At 42.2% G+C, this 25,765-nt stretch overlaps 1 protein-coding gene across 2 annotated transcripts; it reads right to left on the bottom strand.

Moving 5' to 3' along the window:
• Positions 1-283: 283 nt before the first annotated feature.
• DACT1 (dishevelled binding antagonist of beta catenin 1) lies at positions 284-9,863 on the bottom strand. Of its 2 annotated transcripts, none has more exons than XM_011384896.2 (4): positions 9,275-9,863; positions 6,896-7,028; positions 6,047-6,202; positions 284-3,217 (listed from the first exon to the last, which is right to left on the bottom strand). In XM_011384896.2, exons 1-4 carry the CDS (start codon positions 9,620-9,622, stop codon positions 1,428-1,430), a joined length of 2,427 nt encoding a protein of 808 aa, XP_011383198.1. In that variant the 5' UTR covers positions 9,623-9,863; the 3' UTR covers positions 284-1,427. The 2 variants fall into 2 exon arrangements, with proteins under 2 accessions (XP_011383198.1, XP_011383189.1); XM_011384887.2 differs by having other exon boundaries at positions 284-3,328.
• Positions 9,864-25,765: the final 15,902 nt, after the last annotated feature.

Genomic DNA, 25,765 nt, shown 5'->3' on the forward strand with positions numbered 1-25,765 from the left:
AAAAAGTTAGAGGAAGGGAATTCTTCTCAGAAATATTTTCTGTAGAAGACATGTTTCAAATTTACTTTAAATTTTAAAGAAGTACCTTAACTATTCCAAAGAAGTGGTTAGCTTTTCTTTATCGGATTACTCACCATCCATTGGAAGAATACTCCTAAAACCTGCCTTAATTGATGCAAATAACACCGTAATGTTAGAATAGACCTACTATAAATCCTGCAATAATCAGTACAAGATTTACAGGTGTAAACATCTGGTTTTATATCCAAATAACAAACTTAACAGCAGTAAAACAAATCATTTATTACAGTATATAATGTTATATTAAATTTACACAATGATATATAAAAACACATACTGTTTATGTCATACAGTAATTTAACATCAACAGGAATATCAAAACAAATACTACTCATGCACGAAACATGCATATATTGGTATAAAAAAAAGGCAATTTTACACAATACTGTTTACCAAAAAAAAAAAAAAAAATTTTTTTTAAAGCCCTTCCAGACAGGGTCAGTGGTCCAATCTGGACTAGATTGCACTAACATGTTCGGACCAATGCTTAGGTGGCACAGCACTCAGTGAGGAATTCTGGGCTTGGAATCTTGCCCAAGGGTTATTTCATTAGGAGTGAATTTCTCTGTACCCAAGGACCAAAATTAATCCCAAAGGCAAGTCTTCCAAGGGAGGAATGGTTGGATCTGCTGCAAATTAGGGAGGAAGAGAAAGGCATCAAAATGTCAAACGAAGGGCCCTAGAAGTGGTTACTGTAACCAGGGCCTAGGCACCAAGTGTGGCAAAAGTTTTAGTGAATCCCTTTAAGGTAGTACCAGCCTCCCTATCCAGCTCTCTGGATTTGGGGTCTGGTCTTCAAGTTCTGAATCCAGTAAACCAAACAGTTCTGAGAAGAAAATAGAATGGGAGTACATCTGAGAAATGTAGACTATATAAAAAATTACATAAAATAACACCGTCCCTCGTACCTACTTCACACAATTGTATGAGATGCCCCTAAACAGGAAAGCCCTCGTGGAGACACTGCCCCAAAGAAGCGAGAAGCAAAGGTATGTCCTAAAATTCCATCTACCTGACCTTCAGATCAGAAAGTCTCATCTCAATACGACCTGAACATCAAAACCTGTTCCTTCACAGATGCTCAGAAATTTTAAATAAAAATCAGCTGATATCACAAAATTCAATCACTATCACCACCATTAAAACCTCAATATTTACTTCTAACCAGCAAAACATCCTTTACCTTCCATTAAAGGCACTAGTGTCCATATATGAAGAGACATAATTTACTTCGGTTTTATCTTAACAAAAGGAAAGCATTCTATGCAATAATTACACAAAAATCTAAGACGCCACCTTGTCTTCGGTCACTAAGAAAAAAACAATTTCTACACCAATGATGTTACTCAAACAGTCGTCATCAGCTTCAAAGAGCCAGACCGAAAGCGTAGGATTTTCTTCTTGAGGTTATGTGAAGCCTTAATTTTGACAAAGGTTTTCGTGGGGTTGTTGTGAAGGTCTGGGGCTGTGACCGTCTGAATCGGGAGAGTCTGGACAAACTGGGACCAGATTAGGCCCCCGCTTTCCTCCGAGTCGCTGGTGCTCGTGCTCTCCCCGCCAAACTCGCCCTCGCTCACACTGGACTCGCTGTCCCCGAAACAGTTGGTAGTGTAGTTACTCTGCTCGTCCTCGCTGGTGTCCACTACGGTGGAATGGAACAGGGACTCGCACTCGGCCGAGTACTCGGAGTCGCTGGCCACGTAGGCGTAGGGGCTGGCGTAGGGCAGCGCCACCGCGGCCGGGTACAGGCCCGCGCTCTCCCGCCGGCCCCGCCGGGCGCGCCGCAGGGCTTCTTCGTAGGACATCTCGGCGGCCGACCTCCAGCGCCGCGAGTCAGTTCGCTTGTGCTTGGGCTTGGCCACCACGGCCTCCCGGCCGTGGCCGTGCACCCTGCTCCCCGCCCGGTGGGCAGCGCCCAGCGGCCGGCTGGGGAAACCCGCCTCGGCGTGGCCGCCCCCGCCCTTCCTCCCCTTGGCTGAGGCCTTCCTGAGTTTCTTATTTGTATCCACGTCGTCGGGGAACCGACACTTCTTGCTGGGCGCCCGGGTTTTCTCCCTCACGGTGGGCAAGGCGCCGTCCGGGCCGTGGAGGGCCTGGACCCTGTGCTTCAGGGCTGAGCCCCTGGGGACAGCCATGGTCCTGGTACCCCGGTGAGGCCTGACGCCAGGCGGCTGGCCTGGGACGAAGTGAGCCTTCACCAGAGGCCCATCCTCCAGGCTTTGTGAAGAAGAGCCCTCGCTTTTGAAATCCAGGGCAGGCCTTTCTTCCACCGGAAATGCTGAGGACAGCAGTACAGAAGGGGCAGGAGGGGGCACCGCTGGAGGGACGGCCTGCAGGCTGTTTTTCTGCGCCATCTTTTTCAGTGGTGGCTGGACAACTTTGTTTTCCTGCAGTGGGACGAGGGCTCTACCAGGGCTCTCTTTTGGTGAGGAAGCTGGGATCTGACTGCTTTCTTTAGGGGACTCCCCTGTCACAGTGGTGGGACACCGAGCATGTTCCTGGGAGGCTGACTTGACATTTTTGGGCGGATGCTTGCTTTGAAGTTCAGCGGCAGCTCCAGGGGGGCAGCCCTCAGGCAGGGGCAACCTCTTGCTTTCCAGTTGTTCTGCCTTTGATTCCTTCGACCACTGCTTCAGTGGGGAGAATGTCCCATTGTCCAAAGAGGGGATTCCACCAGAGGGCAAAGACGCCTGTTTAGAATTCTTGAGGTTCCCACTATTGCCTTGAGTGATGCCTCCAGTCGCTCTGACACAAACACTCCCATTCCTCAGAAGCCCCTTTGTGGGGTCAGCGTTCACGCTGGTTCTTGGTTTGTTGGTCCTTACAGGGTGTGTTTTTTTCTGGACCAGGCTCAGAATGTAGCCATCCATTTTCTTACTGGATGAAGGATGGGGAGCAGACCACAAACTGCTTGGAGATGGTAAGGAAGTGTCTGTCTTGATGCCGTCCAGCTCAGATCGGACACAAATGTCACTGGCATGGTTACTCAACCTCTCCTCTTCCCTCAGGGAGTTGCCCGTCAGGCAGAGGAGAAACATTGGGCTCTGCACAGCCACGGCATGAAGCGGACTGGGATAGCGATAGACATCATTCCCGTTTTTAGACACCAGATCGCACTGATACTTGGGATTCACATCTGCAATGACATCAAGGGGATTAAATTGTGATGTGGAGGGGGAACAGCAAACTGTCTCTGAGGCCTGGTCTTCACAGTGGCCTTCTTTATAGTCCAACCATCCTATGAGATCTGAAAAACATTTAAAGGTACACTCTCAAGAAATGAATTGGTCAGTACCAGCTTGACTCTGGCCAATTTCTAGGAAGAGAGATTTATGGGTCGAGAGAGAATGCCAAAGAATCAACAAATTACCATAAGCTACTCTACTATTTCACATACAGTTCGGACTACTGGATGAGGGAAAAAATACTTAACAAAGAAAATTTTAAGATATATCTTCTGAAAGAAAAATATTCAGCATTAAAAATGCTTTCAAACTATTGAATAATATGGGGAAACACTTTAAAGTCTAATGAAAATCATGATATAATGCCACACTGTGGTTATAATTTTGTTAAAATTGTATATATGCAAAGAAAAAAGTCTGAGATGAAGCACACACAGATGCTAATAGTAGCATCTCAGTGTGGTGAGAAAGCAAGCGATATTTACTTTCTTCATTTTCTATTTTCTAAATTTCCAAAAAATATCTACTGCATTTATAACTGGAAAAATAAATGTTTTCTGAGTCATTCTTCCTCTAGGTTACTCTCCCCTCTGTTCTATTCCTTGCTTTCCTTTAGAATATTTAAGATAAACTGTACTTTCTGTGGGCTTTCTCCTCATTTCATATTTTTTTAGAGCAAATTCTTAACAATATATGTTCAAATATAACTATCAATTGAAAAGTCAGGGAAATTAATCAAATTTCAACAGAGACTAATCAAATTTAAATAATAATCACCCTATATTTTCAATAGTGACACTAACAAACAGTGCTTTTTTTAAATAGGAAGGCATTCTTGATAAAGTTTTAAAAGATTGAATAGTGATATTAATGAATAAATGTTCCACATCTCAAAAATATAGATGCGAAAATACAATGAAATCAAGTTTTCTTGCTTTATTAAATGATTTTGATCTCTAACCTTGGTGAATATTATAAATTTCAAATCCCTTTAATAACCTTCAGTTAGAGAAAGTGAAAGTTTTTATCACTATTGAATGTGTCCTCCAGTACATTTATTCACTCAGATTCTAAAAACCAACCATGTGCCAGATTCTATGTTGTTTTTAAGGGAAATCTTCAGGAACTTCAATGACAATCAACAGTCTGGGGGAAAATACAGTCCAGACCCAAAAATGATACGATTCATTTGTAAAGAAAAGGTTATTATAAAATAAAAGTGCCACTCCCAATAAGTAGCTTATTGTAAGGAGAAACCTCTCTAGCTAACATCCTTACCATCCCTCCTTCTCCACTACCCTAAGGCCTATCTACACTTCACCATTCATCCCTTTTCCCTGCTGAAGTTAAGGAACAAGACAGATATCCCAAGGCCTAGCCCAACTGTCTCAATTATGTGAAGATGTGGCATTTGTGAGAGGAGGGATCTGTCTTCAAGGAAAACCTATACCAAAGTGCTTTAATGGGTTTTAAAGTTTCCTTCTGAAACCAGATCCGCAGAGTGAAGGGGGGCAATTACCAACAAACTTGAGGCCCAGTCACTCTAGATAACACAGATCTGTGCTTCCCCAAATGATTATTGCTGACAACACACACTGTACAAATACAAAGACACGAGCCAATTAGCAGCCTCAGTTATTTGGTGTCACGTTTGCATTGCCCAGACTCAAAAATTCAGCCTTATACCCAAGTAGAGAACACAGACAAACCAAGGGAGCAAGGACTTGTGCCAACACTTAGAGCTCCTCTAATCTCCTTATTTTCTCTGCTCTTCTGAGGAATCAAAACAAAGCAGAACTAAGGAAGGAGTCTGAGTTTCAGCAACAATTCTGCCATTCAGCAGATGAGGAGCCTCTGACAAACGGCATATAAAACCAAATTTCTCTGTTTGATGAGAAGGTTGAACACAACTTCTGAACTCTCTGTGCATCGTGGAAAAACAGGTACCTGGCAGTTAGCCCTGAGCTTGAATCCTGCCTTTGCTATTTACTTGCTACATGGCCTTAAACAACGCACCTAACCTAACCTCAATAGGCCTCAGTATTCTGATACATAAAATGGATCTAACAACACCTGCACCCCGCAAAACTGTTGAGAGGATTCAAAGGTGATAAATGTATGCAGAGCTTCCAGTACAGTGTGTGACACATGGCAGATATACAAAAACTCTTCCAGTACCAATGATAGCACGATTCTCTCTGGAGATCACTGCCAGGAAAGCCCAAAATGGGGAATGATGGCACATGGCCTAGGGAGATCTCATCCCATCCACCTGCTAAAAGAAAAAGAGAGCTGTCATCATGCAAAGCATTCTGGAAAACACAGAAGTGCCACTGCTCCCTAAAGTGCCAAGCAGCTCTTGGCCAGGCTAATGAGATATTTAACTTAATGTAAGCTTTAGCCTTAAATGATTAAAAGAAGAAGAAAGAAGATCCAAAGTGGTTTTCAAAAAAAAAAATGTAAACAAGTTCAACAAAGCCTAACAAAGTCTGTTACGCAAAGGCTCAGAAACGTAGTTTAAGACCTATAACATTGGAACAGGATTTTTAAAGATAAGCTATCTTGCTACCATAAGACTATAAGGCCAAGTGGCATCCAAAGAGGATTAGAATAGTGGTCATCTTGGTTCTAGATGCAACCATGAAAGTAAATGTAGCAAGCTGATGAAATTCTCTGAGCCTTTGTTTTTCATCAGTAGAAGGAGTTGAAGCTAGATAGCCTTTAAGGGATAGTTGACCCTTTCCAATTAAAAAATGTCTATTAATTCTACAAAGTCTTACCTGCAGATTTGGGGCAACCATCTGAGATAGTCAAGGTTGCCTCCAAGGGGCTGCAAAAGCAGGTGCTGGAATGACAACTGGACAAACATTCACTGAAGACCGAGTTAGAAGAATTGGAAAGAGATCCTGAAGCCCCATCACTCAGCTCATAAAACCCTACAAATAAAAACACCATTTAGAATTAATCATGTCAAGCAATAATATACACTTGTGCTTAAAAGGAAAAGGTATAATAATCAAAAAAAGATAGGAAAGGGAGACTTTTGCAGGGGAGCAACTTTGGCTCACTGGACATAGTGTCCTGATTTTACGGTTTTATTTCAAGCAATCTTCAGAAAAAGCAAAGAGCCTGTAAGTATGGGTACATTTCAAAGTTACGCTCACCCTCAAATTGACCTTCCTCCTTGACCCAATCATTAAAGATGAGTAAAGAAATAGACTTAGATCTGTCAAAGCCTCAACGTTATCATGAACATTTCAGAAAGAATAACTTGAAGAGAAAACAAATCTATTTAAGGAGCCAAATGGTTTAAAAGGAAAAAAAAAAAACTTTTGAAGTGGTCTCAGGAAGTTGAAGTGTGACTAATTTTCTACCCCAGTTCTGACTTTCTCAAGTTTCAAAGGAAGACCGCTCTTCCAGAAATTTGAATAGAAGCTTTTATTTTCAAACTCAGGGGACTCCAGATCAATCTCATTATTAAAAATTTTGTAGTCAGGTTGTAGTTTCCTCTCATGCAACTGAACAGCAGACTGCTTTTTAATTCTCTCCAGGTCTGGGAATGTTAAGCACAGGAGCCAAGGTAAAACTCCTGAGTGCAGAATCCTGTCCTTGTACACTCACACACTCACCTGAGCTGGGCCGGCTGTCTGTCTCCAAGTGCTCTTCAGATGTCTTTTCTACATCAAGTCTTAGGTCACTTATCTGCTTGTCAAGTTCTTGCAACTGGTTTAACAAACCAACATCTCTTCTCCTCAAACAATTCTGATTAGAGAGAAACGGAAAAAGGAAAAATGAACACACTTGGGTGACAAAGAACCAGAAAGTATGCTCTAAGTCTTCAAATTACCATCTGGAGAGTTCACTAAATCTTCTAAAATCAAAAATTTACTGGATGACCTGAAATAAAAAGAAAAACTTAAAGAATATGTCCTATGTTTTATTCTACTTTCTCACATTTTGTGGTGGGATAAAGTTTCTTCATAAAAACAAGACTTGCTTTTAGTTTCAACTAATGTATACAAACTTACTTTTTATAGGTAAGAATAAGAAAAAAATGCACTAAGCTCTTATAAAAATCTGTGTGCAGCCAATTTTTTACAAAACAGTACTTCACAGTAGACTCTTTAATTTGAAGTAAGAGTGTAAGAGATTTCCTACGAAATACTATAATCTTACTTAGGTGAGATTTTTCTGGCCAAATGTCCTGCAGAGCTTTGTTTTCTATTAGTTGCTTTGTGGAGTTTAATCAGTCTTAGGGCCTTTGAAAGTGAGAAACCAATACTTATAGCCAGTGCCAAGTATAATGTGAGCTGGCAGAATTCAAAACCCTCAAGGGAAAGTCCATCATGATTTGAACTCAACTCGGGTTTCCAAAGGTGACAGATTTGCAGTGCTAACTCACACCGCCACCTAGTGCTTCCTATTGCAAGAAAAGCCACACACACACACACACACACACACACACACACACACACTCTCTCTCTCTCTAAAAAGGCATCTGGTTCAAATCATGAATGCCAAGTCTACAAATGAAAATAGTACCACAAACACTGACTGGACTGAAATTCTCCTGACATGCTGTCTTGCTCCTCTCCAGGGGACAACAGGAATGTGCCACTCACAATCCTGAGATTCATGAAGACAAAAATTTGCTATTGTATAAGACAATGCAAATTATGTCAATGACCAGGCATAACCAGCAAGAACTGGCCCAACTCAATGTTATATACAAATCTGGTCTGCCAACAATGAAACAGTAAAATGCCAAAAAAAGAGGTCTTGTACAAACCACAATGTACAATATACATCTTTATAAAATATATGCATATGAATTATTGCTCCTCCTGCATGTCCTTTGACTTAAAAAGCTTGGGGACACAAACCATATGCTTGTTTGCTAGGATGAGTTTCTCAAAATGAACTAAACCAGTAAAGCACTTTGTCAAAAAAAAGGGAAATTACCTGAAAAGAGATAATACAAGAAAACACCTGACAACCACACAGCATCACTGTTTCTTATTGTAGGTGGGGCAGTATCAAGCATGTGTCTCGTTTCAGATAGTATCACATGGTCAGATAAGGTTTTTGTTCTTCCAGGTTCTTTAGTTTTAGTTTTGGTTTGTTTTTTTTTTTTCTGTTTTCAAAACTACATTTTTGAGGTCACTGAAACAAAGCTGCCGCCATTATTTTAGGCGGGGTCAAAAGCTGTTCACCAATACATTAAGCGCCAAAGTTCTTTTTCTTCCTCATTAATGAAGATAGCATAGAATGACTGAGATGTTGACAGAAATTCAATAAGATAGATGCTTCCTGAAAGCGGGTTCTCTCTTGTCCAACCTCCATCACCAGTCACAGCTGGCAGTACGTATAAAATATGAGAGAGGAGGGGGCATTTTCTCCAGCCAAATTTCCATCATTTGCGTCTGTTTCAGCTGCCTTATACAAAGGGCTTCTATTTGAAATTAAACAGCAGCCCAGGCAAAAGCTGGCATGCTGGGGAGAACCCTGGGAGGGGCAGGGCTCCTACGTGCGCTTCCGTGTAATCGTAAAATTCACCATTGGACAGTTAACCACACCACAAGCCCCCTCTTCGGCTTTTGTCCCCTCTCGACGGGAGGACATGGAGCTAAGACCACCTCCAAGTGAAAAGGCATTTTAAATGAGAGCTTTGGAAACCGGGGAGAGGGTAGGTATTCGTCTACCTAGAGAGATTGAAGGTTACAGCCAGGCCACTCTAAGAATCCCGAAGGCAGAGCGGGAGAGCCACCACCCCCTCCTGCAGTCTGCGCGGGGTCGTCAGCCCCTCACCTGACACAAAGCAGGCACACGCCAGCCCACGCGCCGCGGGCACACGCGGGAATGGGGGGTCAAGGAGGCACGGGATGGGGGTTCTAGGAACCGCGAGAATTTCCTCAGCCAGAGGCACCCTCGCGCCCACCCCAGGTCACCGGCCCAACTCCCAGACCCTCTGCGGGGACAGCGCGCCCCCACCTCCTGGCACGACCTACCAATTGCTTCCGCAGCAGCAAGATGTTCTCCTCCAAGAACTTCTCCTCCAGGCGGCTGCGCTGTGCCGCCTCCCCCGGTAGCTCCCCGGCGCGCGGCACAGCGGCCCCAGCGCCCCCAACGCCGCGCAGGGCGCCCCTGACCAGCAGCTCCTGGCGCTGGCGCAGGTACTCCAGCTCCGCCAGCCCAGCCAGCGTGGCCTCCTGCCGCTCCCGGGTGCGCTGCCTCTCTGTGTCCGCCTCGCCCTTCTCCCGCCAGCGCCCCTCGGGCTCCGCCGCGCGCTGCTCGCCCCGGGCCGGTGGTGCCTGCGGCTCCAGCTCCCTCGCCGTCCCGGCGGGACTCGGCTTCATGGCCCCCAACCCTGCAGCGAGCACCCGTCACCGCAGCCGGGCCGCCGGGGCAGAGGAGCAGGGCGCTAAGGCTGCGGGCTCATGCCTCCCGGCGGCTGGACACAGCGGCGGGGGCGGCGGCCAGGAGCGCTCAGGAGTCACGCGCGGCCGCGGGCTGGAGCCGTCCGGGCCAGAGAGGCGTCGTCCGGTGCGCCTCGCGTCGCTCGCCCCGGCCCCGCAGCTGATAACGCCCTGCCCCGCGCTACGTCACGCGCGGCGGCCCGGCAAACCCCCGCCTGGCGCCCGCCTCCCCGCGCCGGCCCCTCGGCTCCTAGTCCGGCTCCCCCCGGCTTCCCCCTCGTCTGTCAGGGCGCCTTGCGCGCTCAGCGCCGGCCTCCTCCCAGCTCGGCCCTCCCCGCCCCTCCCTCTCTCCTCCCCCGCTCTTCCCGCGGGTCCCCTCGCCCCCTTTTCGGGTTTACTGCACCCAATTTTTGCCTCGCTCCTTATTGGTTCTTTTCCACCGCACAAAGCAACGGGCGAGCACCTCCAGCCCCAGCATCCTGTTACAGCCGGCCTCGCAGGCAGGGTCCGCGAAGGGACGCCGCAGTTGGGCTCCCAAGAGAACTTTCTGAAACTCGACCGAGTTGCAGCTCACAATCTTAACCCTTTCCCCGCACATCCACTGTTCGCATCCACTCAGACTGCTTTAGGTTTCTTTCACCTTACCAAGCAAGGTACCGCGAGTGAATTCAAAGACAACTTCTGTGAGGTTGGATTTTTTGACTCCACTTCGTAAAGGCAAGCACTACAAAGCACAAAGCAGTGTTGTTCTAAAACGGTTCAACTCAGTTTTGTTGCTATTTTGATTTTCTTAGGGAAGACATTTAAAATTAGGCAGGAGGATGTCGCTGTATAGCAAGCGGTTGCAATCCTTTTACTAGCTCCGGGTTTCTGTGTGCGCGCGTGCGCGCTTTGGTTTTTGTTCGAGTTTTTATTGTTATTTAGTCTACACTCACAAAAGCTTGAACCCTGAAACCAGACTGCCTAAATCTGAATCCTAAATTTCCAGCCAAGACTAGGGGTACTGGCAAGTTAACTTCACCTCTCTGTGCCTCTGTTTCCTCGATGGTAAAATGAGCTATTAAAACATGCCGGTTGTAAGAATTGTAATAAAATATAGTATAGAATAATATGTGTGTGGGGGGAGGGTGCACTTACAATGTGGCAGGCACATACATAGTATGAGTTATATGAGAGTAGCTTTTTTTTCCCTCCAGAAGGATTTATAACTTTCCCCCTGAAGTAGCATTTGTGGTATAATCATCTCTGCTTGGGACACTGGTCACAGGTAATTCCAGTGGGATAGGGGTTTGGAAATGCCACTTGTCTGTGGAAAAGTACATCTGTTTTAAAAAGCAACATATGCAAGAGCCTGCGAAACTAAATCAAGCAAGTCACAATGGCCGAAGTTCAAGCAAAGTGTTGTGTGAAGGAGTGCATCCTCTATCATTATTTCAGATTCTTACACCTTTGCCCAGCTGCTTACCCATGCTATGAATTATACATTTCTCCCCTCTGTGTGGTCTAACCTTCTCTCCAAAATTAGTTCACTTCCTTCCCCTGAAATTCAGTTATCTGATTCTTACCAAATGTTATTTGTACAGTTATTTATCTGGGTATATACACATACATCTACGTACATAGCTGTTAATGTGTATCTCTTTTTTCCAATTATATTATAAAAGTTTCCTGGAGGCACGGACTATTCTAATACTCTCTTTGTATTACTGTACTCAAGGCAGTGCCTTTGCACGCATTCAACTGATGATCACTAGAGAGAGAGACTCAAGAAAATTTAGGTTGGTGTAAATTATCTTTTGATTAAAATACTTTCTAACTAAATAGTACCTATTTAATATCTAAGACAAATAGAATCAAGTCAACATTTACCAAAAAAAAAAAAAAAAAGAGTGCCCTTGCCATCCTCCATCGATATTCCCATTGCTGCCCCTCATGGACATAAGAAGAACTATAACTACAACCGTAATTCATAATTAACAAGGTTATATATTAGATCTAAAGATAGAATTGTGTTCAGGGGTTCATCAGCATACAAAAGGTCACCTATGCTGTATGTGTACTTTGTGCCAAACATTGTACTTGATAATACAGGAACTAAATTTTCCTCCCAATTTTAGTAAAGCACTAAAAAATAATAACTGATAATGTCTGCCAAATGCCACTCACCCATGTCCTCTGTCGTTCATTTTCTCATTCTATTCATTCCTAGGCAAGTTTCTTGCTTTCTAGTTCTGAATTAGATTCCTTCTAGCTGGGTGGAGTCTATTATTGTGGCCTGTGTTATATCACACATCAGCAACTATATTTATATAGTTGAGGGGGGGAAAGCTGAAACATGTTTTTACACACCACTAATAAATCTTGTTAAAGAAGATAGACAAGTCGCTATTTCTTCAAACCACCCTACCTTCCCACCCGTCTCTTCACCAAATGCTACTTAGAGCTGGCTCATTAGTCCAAAGCAAACCATTTGCCATACAACTTGTACACCTCCAAGAAAAAGTGTTCCCAGCAAGTTTAAATATTAAAATTAATGTATTCAAATAGTTCCACCAATAAAATGGTCACAAATAGGGGGGGAAAAGTTATGCATTCCAAAGCATCCATTACACATTAATAAATAATGCTGTTCATTCATGTGCCAGTTAAAACAAACTCAAGCTGTCAAATAAAGTTAGAAGCAAGGAACTCAATGCTGTAATTGTTTTTCCAGGAAAACTCCCAATGTCGTCAGATTAAGTGTAACTGGTTGGGTTGTCCCTATTCTCATCTTAACCCAACAGCCAAATTTTCTCCTCTCAGTGCAGTCTAGTCTTCTGGGTTTCTTTCCTCTTTGATTCTTTGTTTTGATTGTAGGTATTCACAAGGCAGTTGAAGATAATCAACCCACTGTTCACTGCTCACTGCTCCCTTCTGCTGCCAACGGGGTCTCACTTCCTTCTGTTTTGATTTTTTCTTTCTTTTCCTTCTTAAGGCAAATGTTGGCATTTCTTCCTCCACCAATGCTACTTTGTTATCTCCTTTCTAGTATTACTCAGCTCTAGTTAGTTCTTTTGCTGTCCAACTCCTGACCCCCGACTCCACGCCTCTGTCTTCTCAGAAAAGCTGCTAATGACACTCAGAAAGTATGGCACTAAAGATGGGGTGGATCTCCTGCCTGGAGGATCTGGAGAGTAAGATAAAGTTGCCAGCATGAAAAAGAGTCTTGACTGAATATATCGCAGTTGTATATCTATATTTCCTAGGCAGAGACAGAAAGGATCCCTCAGATCACACAGTCTGACTCTTTGCCTTTGGGTAGAACAACTCCTAACAGCATCCCCATCAAAGTCTGAGTATCATTCTACAAATGCCTTATCCAGCAGTGAACATTCTATTGAAGCCAAGCAAAGTAAAGAGCATCAATTGCACGTTTTGCTATAGAGCAAAGCAACAAAATGATGCCTTGCAGCTTTTATGGCCAAACAAACACAAATGATGTAATTGGGAAAAGCTGTCTCCGAATAGGAGGGAAAAAAATAAAGGGCAATCCTTTGAGTTGGGGTGATGACCACCATTTGAGGGTCTAGGATCAAAGCTCGAGCCAGACATCAAAGCCCATTTGAATCTAATGCCAGAAGAGACACAGTGAATTAAACGTCATATATAAAGTAATTATAGCTTGACCCCCACAATCTGGCTTCAGTGAGCACATAGGGAAAAGAAAGCAGACATTGAAACAAAAGATCAAGAAAAACGAAAGTTGGTAGAAGACTGGGCAACATCATGGCCCTGACCACTTTAAAAATCTTTTTAGGGCAGAGCGGAAACAGCAAACTTTTGACAATGCTGGTCTTGTTTGCAAGGCTGTGTATGAAACAGCTTCTTACACCCTCACTGACTTCTGCACAACCAAACACATCCTTATTCCTGGAAGGGAAGGTTATCTTTAACTCTGTTTTAGCGTTGACAGAGGTTCCCTGTCAACAGGTTTCTTTTTAGGAAGCACAAGGTGATTCCATGAAGTTTGGGGGCGGGTTCTTCAGGAAGTTCAGGCTTCCCTATACAGCGCGCCATGTGTTACAAACACTCGAGTTTATCTGGGAGCGACTCGCATTCCCCACAGTCTTAATCACTGATTTCTACACCAACTTTAGTCCCTCAGCTCTGCCATTTCCGCTGGTCCTATTTAGGAATGGAAGGCGCTGTACACCAATTATGCAAATACCCTAGAAGGACATGCCCTGGTACTAATACCCAAAAATGATTAATATTACTTCATCCTCTGGCAAAATTTAAAAGTGTTTCAAAGACAAGTGGCCTCTTTAAACAATTGTATTTGGTAGATTTTGTTCTTACTACAGTTTATTGGAACTGGTCTCATTTACCTGAAATTCTCAATATCATGAACTGGTGAACTGTGGCACATCTGATTTGATACTCCATAGAACATCTTCGTATCTCTTTGTAGATAAACAAAATAACAAAATCTAAATCTATAACTTGAGTCTTTTTAATAAGAAAAACATTTTAAACCAGACATTCTTATAGGATGAAAACAAATATATACTATCATTATAACATTGCACCTCTTTTCGTAATCATTTATTTAACAGACATTTTAGAATTTAATACATGCCAGGCATGAGGGATACAATGGTGAACAAATCAGACATAGTCCTACCTTCGTGGAGCTTAGAATCTAGGAGGTAAACTGGCACTAATTAAATAATACATACATACATGTGTGTGATATATATGTATATTCAGATATATAACTATATACGCTTCCAAATACATATATAGTTCCATATTAAGAGACAACTACCATAATTTGCAGAATAATATTTTAAAAGCAAGTACATTCTATGATTATATTCAAAATGTCATAATCAAATAAAATCAAAAAATTACTGACCTTTATAAAACTTAAGTTGTTTTTTTTACTTTTTTATTCTTTTTTTAAATTTACTCTCATTAAAGCTACATTTGAAATATCTGTGAGATACTTGCTTTATAGCAAAATAATTCAAAATTTTCATCTAAATATCATTCATTGAAAGGTAATCACTAACATATATATTTAAACTTAAAGATAACTACCTTACAGATCTATTACCTTTTTCCTCAGAATATACTTAGAAAGGAGAAAGAGAAAGCATCACTCCTGAAAGCATCACTCCAACTCTTGATACTACAAGCAATTTCCAGTATGGTTTCTGGATCATTTCTACACCAGCGAAGAGAAATGACTGAGGTACTGTCTTTAACATGGTTATTAACATGAAAGCAGAAGCTTTTGCTTTAGGATTTAGACAACCGGTCCAGTTCTTCTACTTCCTTTGCTCCTATGAACCTAGCCTCTGAGGACGGCAGAAGCAGAACCACGAACTCAAGCTCCCACACGGAGTTCTGGGCCCATGTTTGCCCCCAAGGCCCACAAAGCCACTTTAATTAAGATCCCTGGGGGGCCTAGGGATCCCTGTAGAAAAGCCCCAATGCCATTATCACCCCCGTGAGCGACACAAAGCGCTCACCGCCGGTTGAGGCTTAGGTGGCCTCACCCCACGGGGGGCGCTTCCTCTAATCCCATTGCGCCTCCCCAGCCAGCCGTGTGAAGAGTAGCACGTCCACTTCAAACAGAAATTGGGCCCTGGGTATGTTTGGGCTAAGCGGAAGGCTGGGGGTTGGGCGGTGAAGACCCTTGGATTCAAAGAGAAGTCAGCCAGGATGAGAGGCAGTGGCTGCATGCGGCTGCAGCCCCCCAGAAGCTGAAGCCGCTGATGCGAGGGCTAGGGCCTCGGTTTCCATCTCCCTCCGCACCCCGGGGGGCTTTCTCTCCAGAGCTGGGATTCTTTGAAGTTGGGGAGGCTGGTTTTGTCAACAGATGGGACAATTCGCTTCTGTTCAGTTTGGGCCGTGCAGACTGAATTCAAAGTCGAAGGAGTTTTGCCTCATGATGAAGAAACACTGCCATTTTGTTGCACCTAACTCTTTCCCATCCCGGGCCCTATGGAGCAATTTAGTTGACCTGCTCTTGCCTGTAATAGAAGCTATCTCCACAGGAGAAAGAACACGATTCTAACATAGCACTTTCTGATGTGGTGAAAGGATATACATTTGGGGTCAGTCAGGCCAGCTTGGATTTGAACTCCAACTGCACCACAACCCACGCCCGGTAGTGCTCGCCATACATTGCTGTTGCCAACTTTGACCTCTCTCATTCTCGTTTTTCTCATTTGTAAAATGGGGCTTATACCTAACCTTATAGAGAGGTTGTGAAATATCTGGAAATAAATGTTGGTTACCCCAAAGTCCCAAAAGTTATACATGCACGCGCACTCACCCACACAGAGAATGGACATTTAAAGACATTCCTATGAGATAAAAATTATCATTAGCCATTGCTTCGAGATTCTTCATATGCTGTTTTGAAATTTTTCCTGAAGCATACATGGCATATTGTTTTCAGAACATTGTATTTGGTTTTGAACTATAAGTAGGTATGAGAGACTTTTGAAGAGTAGCACTGAGGTTTCACCCACTGGCACTGCAGACTGCCAAGATAAAACACAAGGATGCTGCCCTTAGAAACCACATGGACCAGCACGGCAATGTGGTGCATTGGAAGGAGCATAGGCTTTGACCAGGGTTCAACTGCCTGAAAAAGTCCTTAAACCTCTCTGAGCCTCAGTTGCCTTATTCATAAAATAGTCTCCCAGTTAATTCACAGTTAGTGAATATGAAGGATATGGCACATAGTAAATACTTCCTTCTTCCTTCTCCTTCATCTTTTATCTGAGGTATTATTTATGTTAATTAAGTTTATTTAGCCCCTTCCTTTTTTGCACAGCCTCTTATTTTGCAAAATTTTAAAACACAAAAGTAGAGAGAACGATATCATGAATCTTCATCACTCAGGTTAACAGTTATGAACAGATCATAAACAGGTCCCAGTTAGAAATGAATACTTTGATAATTTGCAGACCAGCAGATATAAAACAAAATTATAGATTAGAGCTGTATTCCCATCATTAGTTTAGTGCCAGGTATACAATAAGCTCTCAATAAATGCTAGATATTATTATGCTAGATTTGATGATGATGATGATGATGATGATATCAATTTTTTTTTTTCTAAACTTATCCAAAAATTGTCAATGGACTTTATAGAATACACCTTTCATGCAAAGGGAGCAAAGCATTTCCCACAGTCCTTACAGTATAGAATGATGTAGGGAGATGAAGTTATCCAGAAGAAAAAGCAGTGAAATAATTCTCTCAGCTTCTCAGGACAAGACCCCAGTAACTGGTCCCAAGGTTCTGATTGTTTTTGTGCACCGATGACTTTCTCCCTTTTGTCTTGTCTCACCTACTGAGCTTATCAGTGAGCTCCTTGAGAGCTTAATCTATGCCCTATGCAGATTTACCTTTTCAGAGCAAGTGGCAGGACTGAGTGATTGCTCAATGTTCAAAGCCATAGTGTCTGAAATAAAATACTATTAGAAAAAGAACTAGGTAAACCAAATTAGCTTGAACGTTGAAGCATCCCCAACACCTAGACTAAGTTCCCTTTATTTGGGTTAGAGAGATGTTTTTTGTGAACAACTATATCTACTATGTTACATAGATTAAAACTAACAGACCCTTTTGGCCATGATACATAGAAACACTGAAGCCAAGAATGTGACTTCAAAAACTCAGAAGTAAATTCTTGGCTTAACTATTGTTGCCTCTCTTGTTCAATTAAATTTAAACTCCTCAAGGGCAGGGACAAATCCCGCTTCATAACTAACTCCCTCAAAACAAAGCCAGATATAAAGCAGATACTCACAAAAATGCTTGTTTAATTCAATCACCTTTCAAGGTAGATTGAGATGAAATCCCCTGTCTGTGACACACCAAAAGATCAACTTTGGAAAATTCTATAAATAGATATTCAGAAACAAACCAAAATTTGGGTGCTTTTCCTGTCTGCTCCACTTTCAGAAACATCTTGTGTAAGTTTGTGTCTTTTAGGAAAATATGAGGAAATGAGAAAAAGAGAAACAGTTCCAGTTTTGAAAAGATAAGAATAAAGTCTGATAAAGACAAAAGACATGTGGGGTGTGTAGAGTTAAAACAAACTCAGACATCCCGGCCTGTTTGAAGTTGACAAGAAACAGAGAATGGCCCACTGTTTCATTATGGAGCACAAACAGCTTAATCAGCATTTCATCAGTGAGGTAGACACCATGGGGTCTTAGCCAGGCCAACTGGCACTCTGTAAAAAGCCCTGGGCATTTTTAAGCCTTTCTAGAGGGCATTTCTACCTGAGCACATATGTGTGTTTGTGTGTACGTATGAGCATGAGGAATGGCAGGGGTATCACTGATCAGGGATTTATTCTTTCTCATTGCTTCCAGTAATGGAGTTCCTATGAGATGCTTGTACAATGGTTTGATTTTGCATTGTCATCATTTGAGTTTACTCCTTCATGATAGTCCATAGCACCTCACAGTGTCCTACTAGGAGTTTAATGAATGTTGGTTGAATTGGGTAGCTGCAAGGGGTAGAAATTGCTAACATATTAAATAAATGCCATTTCCACTAAGGATATTACTTTGGCGAGGGCTCTTCTAACTGAAAATGCTTCCTTTCACAGATGGGTGCACATGACACCACCTCTCTGAGCACAGAAAGATTTACATTAAAAACCGTTTAAACTCCAAACCCTCCGTCCTACTGAACATGTACCTGACAGACGCAAATACACTGTGACTGACGCTGGGCTCATCCCAGGAAGCCAACTGCCGACTGCTGTGGCTACAGCTGCTTCAGTCAACTCAAAGGGAGGGAAACCTGGTTCTGCTGCACAATGAGTGTCCTTTATGTGTCATTCTGTACCATGCACCTGGGGGATTTTTCACTGGCTTAGAAAAAGCAAGGCAGAAAAAAAGCCCAAAGCTTATACACACACCTTTTCCTTCCCCTTTCAGCTCATTTCCATAGCAAGAACGAAGTTTCTCTGTTTTTAATTTAATAGAGGTGAGGTTATTTTAGAATTACAACATATTCCACTCTCATATACCAATTGTGTCTTCTGACATTGTCCAAATCACGTCACCTCTCCCTTTTCTCCTTCCTTCCTTTTTAAATATACTCCACCTTCTGAAGACCCTAAATTGGCAGCTTGGCAATGGAGGGCAAAGGAAATTAAAGGGGATCTTTGGCACACCAGACTATGCTGAAGGAATATAGGAAACTGAGAGCTGTTTATGTGACTCAGGTGGGGACTTGGATAATAACCCAAGGGGAGAAGAATGCAGACACATAAGGTCTATGTTCCTAGACATCACTAGGTAATTGCCCAAATCCTTGGTCTTTACAAAAAGTTTGTCTTTCTGTCCAATGTGTCTTCCAAGAAAGAATAAAATTAGCTCTTTACTTTTCCCCCATGTCATCACAAAGAACTAAAACCCAAAGCTAGATTATTGTGTTTCAGTCATCTGTGATTTTTTCTACTCCATGTGTTCTGATTGGGAGCCTATCAGAAGAATATGAATAATGAGGCTGCACTTTCTATTAACCCAGCTGTTTATAAACAAGGCTCTTCCTTTGAGGAAAGGCAATGACATTTAAATTGCTGAAAATTATCAGCCTCAACTCATCTGAATTTCATCGAGGTGCTACTCATTCAGGAAATGGGAACCACGAGAAGTTTCCCTTTTTTCCAAATTGCATCCAGATGTGGCATACAGAAGAATCTTTATATTAAAATATCACACATTAGCCAATGCCCTACAATTTCTTCTTCTGTTACTTTGGTCAGAAGATAAATAACAAACCACTTATCATAGAAAAAAAGCTCTAGGCATTGTCTGGGATCATCTTTAAAATTGCAAAGGCCATCAGCCTGCTGCCATAGCCTCCAGCCACCTTACCCTACCTTACTTTGTCTTTTTTTTCCATAGCGCTTCACACCTTATTACACTATACAATTTGCTTATTTATTACATTCATTATTTATTGCCTGTCTCTCTTGGGAGAATGCATGCTCCACAAAAGCAGGGATCTTTGTTTTGTTTACCAATATATCCCAAGGTCCTAGAACTGTCTGATACACTGTGTTTGCTCAAATAAGCATTTATTGAGTGAATGAATGAACAAGTCAGTTTGTCAGTTTTTATTAAGTCAAGATTGCTAGTCTTCCCCTCAAAATTGACACTAATGCCACATGTTCTATCCCATATAGGCCACTAAAATATCACAAGGATATTCCCAATCTTATTCCCAGATACCCTTCACTTTCTCTCACCCCTTTATCCTGCTTCTCTTCCCAAAGTATCTATTTTTACCAATCACAACACAATCTACTAGTCCTAATACTAAAATTCTTATTTTATTACTCTTTCCTCTTCTTCATCCCTCAGACCACTAACTGATGAAATTCCTGAAGATGCTTCTTTTTGTATCTCTCCAATTTGTCCCTTTCTCTCTATTCTCATTGCCCTTGTCTACAAAATTTTCACCTCAAATAAACTCCTAATTGGTCCCTACCCTCTAGTCTCACTCCCCTACATGTTCTTTTGCATATCATAAGCATCATTTTGATCACACATGAGTCCTCTTCCAAAGCCATCTGTGATCTGGCCCACCTAGCAAACCTGATCTTCCTGAATGGTCAAATGGTCAGGAGTTAATTCTTGAAAAAAGTAGAAAGTGTTGTATAGGCAAATGAGTTATGGTACATAGGGGTGGAGGAAGGAGCAGGAAAGAGGATCATAACAGCCAGATCAAGGAATTCGAACTCCATCCCAGACACTGACTGAAGACAGAATTCATGGACTAATTGCAAGATACTTCTGACTATTAATTCAGTAATTATCTACCATGTGTCCACTATACCTCTGGCTGTTTCAGTGTCCTGGGACTACAAAAGGAAATAGTTATTTCTTGGAATTCTGGGACAATTAAGGAGGAAAAACCAAATACCAATAACAAGCCACCCTTAGTCTCTGTTTTTGTGCTCACTTGGCCACTTCTCATGGTCTCAGACGATCTCTCAGATGTAAAATAAGCAGAGTTAACCGGGCTAGCCATCACTACACCAATTCTCTTGCTCAAAGCTGCTGCTCCTGAAGACTTGGGCCACAGGTTATGTAGGAAAAAACAAATGAAATGTTGCCTGTAAGTCACAAGTCAACAAACTTTTTCCGTAAATAGCTAGGTAGTAAATATTTTAGGTTTGTAGACCTTACACTCTGTCACAGCTACTCATCTCTGTAGTTGTAACACAGAAGCAGCTACAGACAACACTTAACACAAGTGAGCAAAGCTGTGTTCCAATAAAACTTTATTTTCAAAAACAGGCTAGAGTTTACTAACCTCTGCTCTAAGATATTGGGATATTTTAAATCAAACTCTCAGTTTCAATTAAGGGAAGTAGTGTGGAAGAATATTAAAACAATGAGTTTTGGAGCTCAAAAAGCTAGAAAAGGATAGAATCCTGACTTTACAACACCATTTGGGGCATTAGTAAAATAAACTACAGTTTCCTAATGCATAAAATGAAAAGCAGCATGACGTGGTGGCCTGGGGTCAGACTGCCTGGGTTTAAATTCCAGCTCTGCCTCTTTCTACTTTGTGTGATCTCGGGCAAGTTTCTTAATCTCTCTGAGCTTCAGTCTCCTCAGCTGTTTTCATGGGGATAAAAAAATATATAACCTACCTCACTGAGAGGATTAAATGAGATCATGCATATTAATTGCCTAGAACATAATAAGCACTCGATAACTGTTAGCTATCTTTATTTTTTTTTACTATTATATTACTGTGAAGTTTCCCAAGAAGTGGGTATTGAGACATTATGTGAAAGTACATATCTTATTCTGGAAATTAAAAACAGAAAGAAGTTGTTCTGTTTTTACACTCCTGTACTTCCTAAACATTTTTATACAACTACAGGAAGCTGAAGTCACCTTGTAAACCAGCTACTGCTTTTTCATATGATTGCCTTTAATTTAAAGATTATCATGCATAATATATTATGCTTAAGTCAGGATTAAATTTTTCCATTGATTTTCTTCTTGCCTCCATCAAGGGTTTTGCTGGACAGGACTTTGTCTCAAAAGGAGGCTGCTTTTGCTTTTTTTCAATTATGAGCACAAAGAGTTTCTTTCAGACATAGTGTCTTTAAATCAATGAATGTGATTTTTGTCTCCAATTACAACCAAGTTAAAATTCTCCAATACACACCGGACTTCTCTTCCCAAGTTATACCTAAGAGTGTCTCAATTCATCCAACACCATCAGGAGAAAACAGGACTGAGTTTGGGGTGTCTCCCTCCAGAGCACCCTGTCCTTTTGGCTATTGGTGCCAGAACCCAGGAAAGAAAATAGATTCCTGAGCCTTAGAAATATTCTGTTCTGGGGCACTGTGACCACAGTTTAATTATAATATATGAGTAATAGTTCAAAGCGCAAAAAAACAATATATTCTCTTTCACATTGTATATAGCACATGTCAAGAATAATATTGCTCCAAAATATGTCAAAGCCAAAGATGGTCTTATTTGAGTGACAATCTCTAGGACCACCTTTGTTGTCTGTTATTTTTTATTAAAATGCATCTCAGAAATCTTTATGGTTCTTCACATGAAGATCTCTTGAGCCAGGGGTGTGGGCAGTTTCCTTCTGGTCATTTCACCACTAGGAAACATAGTGGCCTTCTCTTTGCCTGCTCAGAGAGTGGCAGACTGCATTTCAGGTCATCTCAGACAATCCAAGCCACTGTATACGTTGTGCTCTTTGTTAGAAGGAATCAGCCACAGGCTCAAAGGCAGTAAACAGTAATTAATATGCAAATTTGCAAGTAACTTGCCTCTTGGTGTTGAGGCTTCTTTGTTTGCACAGTCATGGACAAACTGTGGTTTGTCTTAGCCATAATTAGCAGGATAAGTATAAAATTATAACAATTGTTAACTGGCTTTTTAAAAATAGTAGCATACCCCTGCTGTGCCTGAGATTCTACAACTCAGTAGGGGGTTCCTTTAAAAATGAATTTTAAGAAATACTCATTTAAATTAAAAGGAAAACATTGAAATGAGTTTGTCACTCCAAAAATTCATAGTTACCAGGCAACAAATCATCAACGCATATATTAACAATTAGTATTCGGACATCAGTTGACTTTATTCCGATGCAACAACAACAAAAAAAGAGGATCATTCTTTTATATTACTTAATAATAATAATGAAGAGTAATATTTATTAAGTACTCTGTACCTGGCACTCTGCTAAGCACTTTTGTTGCATTATTTCAATGAATGCTGACAGCAACCGGACCAGGTAGTGCTATTAGTAACCACATACAGATGTGGAAGCTGAAGCTTTAGATAGGTTTTTTTAAGATAGGTTTTTCTAAGTCTGCTCTCTAATTGTGGTGTCGTCAAGATTTTATCTGCAGCCCTAATGTCTTCCGTTTTTCGGTTCTGTCTTCTCTGAGAGGTTTACCACTTAGCTGCTTTCAACTAATTCTTCACCAGCATGCTGATGATGGCCTAAACCATATTTCTAGCTCTGAACTGTCTTTGAAATTCTAGTCAACAGATTCTCACTTCCACTATCATGTGAAGCCTAGATTCCTTAGCCTGATACTGAAGGCTCTCCGCAATCTGGCCCAGCTACTTTCCAACTTTTGTTTCCCATTTTACTCCCATTATTTAGTGCTAATTGGGAAAGGCACTATATTTGTGCCTGAGGGTGAGGTGGGATGTAAAAGGGGAAAGTCACATTTTAAAAAGCACCTATTCTTAAGGAGGTTTTGGTGAGGATTCAAAGGAAGCAATGATCAAATTCTAAAGTAACGACTTTGGAGTGCCCTGATTGTAGAGAAGTGGGACTTGGGAAACCAGTGCCTGATGTTTGGTAATACAGCCAGTGCCTTAAATACAGCATGATGCCGCAAAGCCCTTGGTAACGGTTCTCTTCCGACTTGATCCATATAGCCTTGGAAGCTTTTATTTTCTTTCCAAGTCTCAGCTCTAGGTTGCCCCTACTCTTTCCCTCACACAAAGCCTTCTCTGCTTCTCAAAAGTAGATTAGGAATTCTTCTGATCCATTTCCACTCCACCTTCCTCTGATGATGACAATATGATATCACACCATGGTATAATTATGTGTTTGCCTGGCTGTCTTCCCACTAAACTGTGCATATCTTGAGGTTTGGAAAAGATCTTTTCCCCTTTGTGTCTCCCACTCCTAGAACAGTGCTTGGCACCCCACTGGCACTAGTTACTCTTTGCAAGCCTCCGGACAGTGTCAGACCTGCTAACAAGCTAACAAAGTTAGAGTGTGCCTTCGGAGAGGAAATTAACAATTCAAAGCTGAGGCCAATGAAAAGGAAGCTAGGAGAGTAATCAGGGAAAAATCATCCTCGGATGCCCTGGGCAAGGGATCACCCAGCCTATGGCTGAGGGCTGGGAATAGGAGCAATTGCCAAAGGAAATCTTAGAAAGATGACTTCACAAACTCCTCCACTCCAGGACTTGCTGAAATAAAACACCACGGGCACAGCCCTGGAATCCTACTCTTCAAATCTGGCAACTTTGGGCAGGTTTTCTGAGGGAAGAGAAGGCATAGCACTTAGAGTCGTGTTGACTAGAGGCAGTTTCCCCCAGTACTGACATAGTAGGCTTTAGGAGTCAGTGAGAACTTGACCTAAATGGATGTTCAAATGGATATACGCCATCAGCCTGAGAGCTGTGAGGCCCCTTTCTGGCACTGTCTGTGGCTCCATAGTGCAGTGCTGGAGATAGCCAAGGCAGGAGACAGAAGAAGGAATTATTAGAGGAAGAAAAGCATCCCCATGTTTTCAATATGCCTGCAACCTCCCTCTCCCCCGACATAAGACCCATCAGTCATAGAAGACCGAGTCAGCATCAGTTATTCTCAAAAGATAGGAGAGTGCCCAAAACACACACTGTAGGGGTATAGACGAAACGTCCTCGGTTATTCTGCTAGGACTAAAATCATAACCCTCTATCTGCCCAGGACTGCCCTTGACACGTTTGCTCTCCAGTTTTCCGTACTTTCACTCCAGCTCTTTCTAAAGCCTTTGCGCAGGGTACAGTGGGGTGGGGACCAAGGAGAAGCAGCGAGGAAGTTTGGGAGCAGGCACCTATAAATTCAGCTCCTGCCTTCCAGCAACAGCAGTCTGAATTCTCCATTCTCATTCACTTCATCCAGAACTTCTATCAGTTTGTTTTTCGTTGCTCCACTTCGAATTTCATTTTTAAAATGAGAAAGTGTTCTGCTTACAGAATAAAAAGTGAAAACCGTGGCCCTGGCCTCACTCATGAGTCAGGCAATCAAAAGTACTGATTAAGTGCAGGGATTAGGGCCAAATAGCCAGGGCTAGATCCTGGATTGGTTATTTACTTGCTGCATGACCTTGAGCAAGTTTCTTAATTTTTATTCCCTGTTGCTCAGCTTCTTTACCTGCAGAACGTGGTTAATGATTGTACCTATCTCAAAGGGTCATTGTGAGGATTCAAATGAGTTAGTACATGTACAGTGTGGCAAACAGTCCTGGGACATGGTAAGTGCTGTGTACTTCCTTCTGCTATCATTAGAATGTGGCCCCCATGAGAGCGAGGATTTTTGCTGTTTTGTTTATTTCTGTACGCCAAGCACTTAAAACTGTCCCTGACACACAGAAAATACTTGATAAATAATTATCGAATGGATTAAATGAATGCATTCTGCTACCAACATTTGTAGAGGACACAAAGTAATATTACTTCTAACCGTCCTCTTCGCCTCACTCCTAACACTTGGTCCCTGGTCCTATAAAGGTGGTGGGGCCTCGATAAAGACCATGACATGGGCTAAATGGCACTGCAATGAGAAGGATGAGAAAAGATCTGGGACCAGCTCTATCCCTAGTATACTATGGCCTCAGTTTCTCTGGACCAGAAAATGCGAAGGTCGGAACCAGAAGATGCAAGTATATGCCTCAGCCAGGGGACTGACGGTGATAGATACCTGACCATAAACTAGACATAAAACTAGGGGGCTTATTTGGTAAAATCAGGTAGGTTCACAGAGTTATGCTCCCAAGAA

This window comes from Pteropus vampyrus, unplaced genomic scaffold, assembly GCF_000151845.1.
Source record: "Pteropus vampyrus isolate Shadow unplaced genomic scaffold, Pvam_2.0 Scaffold15, whole genome shotgun sequence".
Taxonomy (NCBI): domain Eukaryota; kingdom Metazoa; phylum Chordata; class Mammalia; order Chiroptera; family Pteropodidae; genus Pteropus; species Pteropus vampyrus.

Excerpts from the sequence above, each read along its gene's own strand:
- DACT1 (XM_011384887.2), bottom strand. The coding sequence starts at position 9,622 with ATGAAGCCGAGTCCCGCCGGGACGGCGAGGGAGCTGGAGCCGCAGGCA. Across the intron at positions 7,029-9,274 it reads TGCTGCTGCGGAAGCAATTG|AATTGTTTGAGGAGAAGAGA; the intron begins GTAGGTCGTGCC and ends CTCTCTAATCAG. Across the intron at positions 6,203-6,895 it reads AGACAGCCGGCCCAGCTCAG|GGTTTTATGAGCTGAGTGAT; the intron begins GTGAGTGTGTGA and ends TTTTATTTGTAG.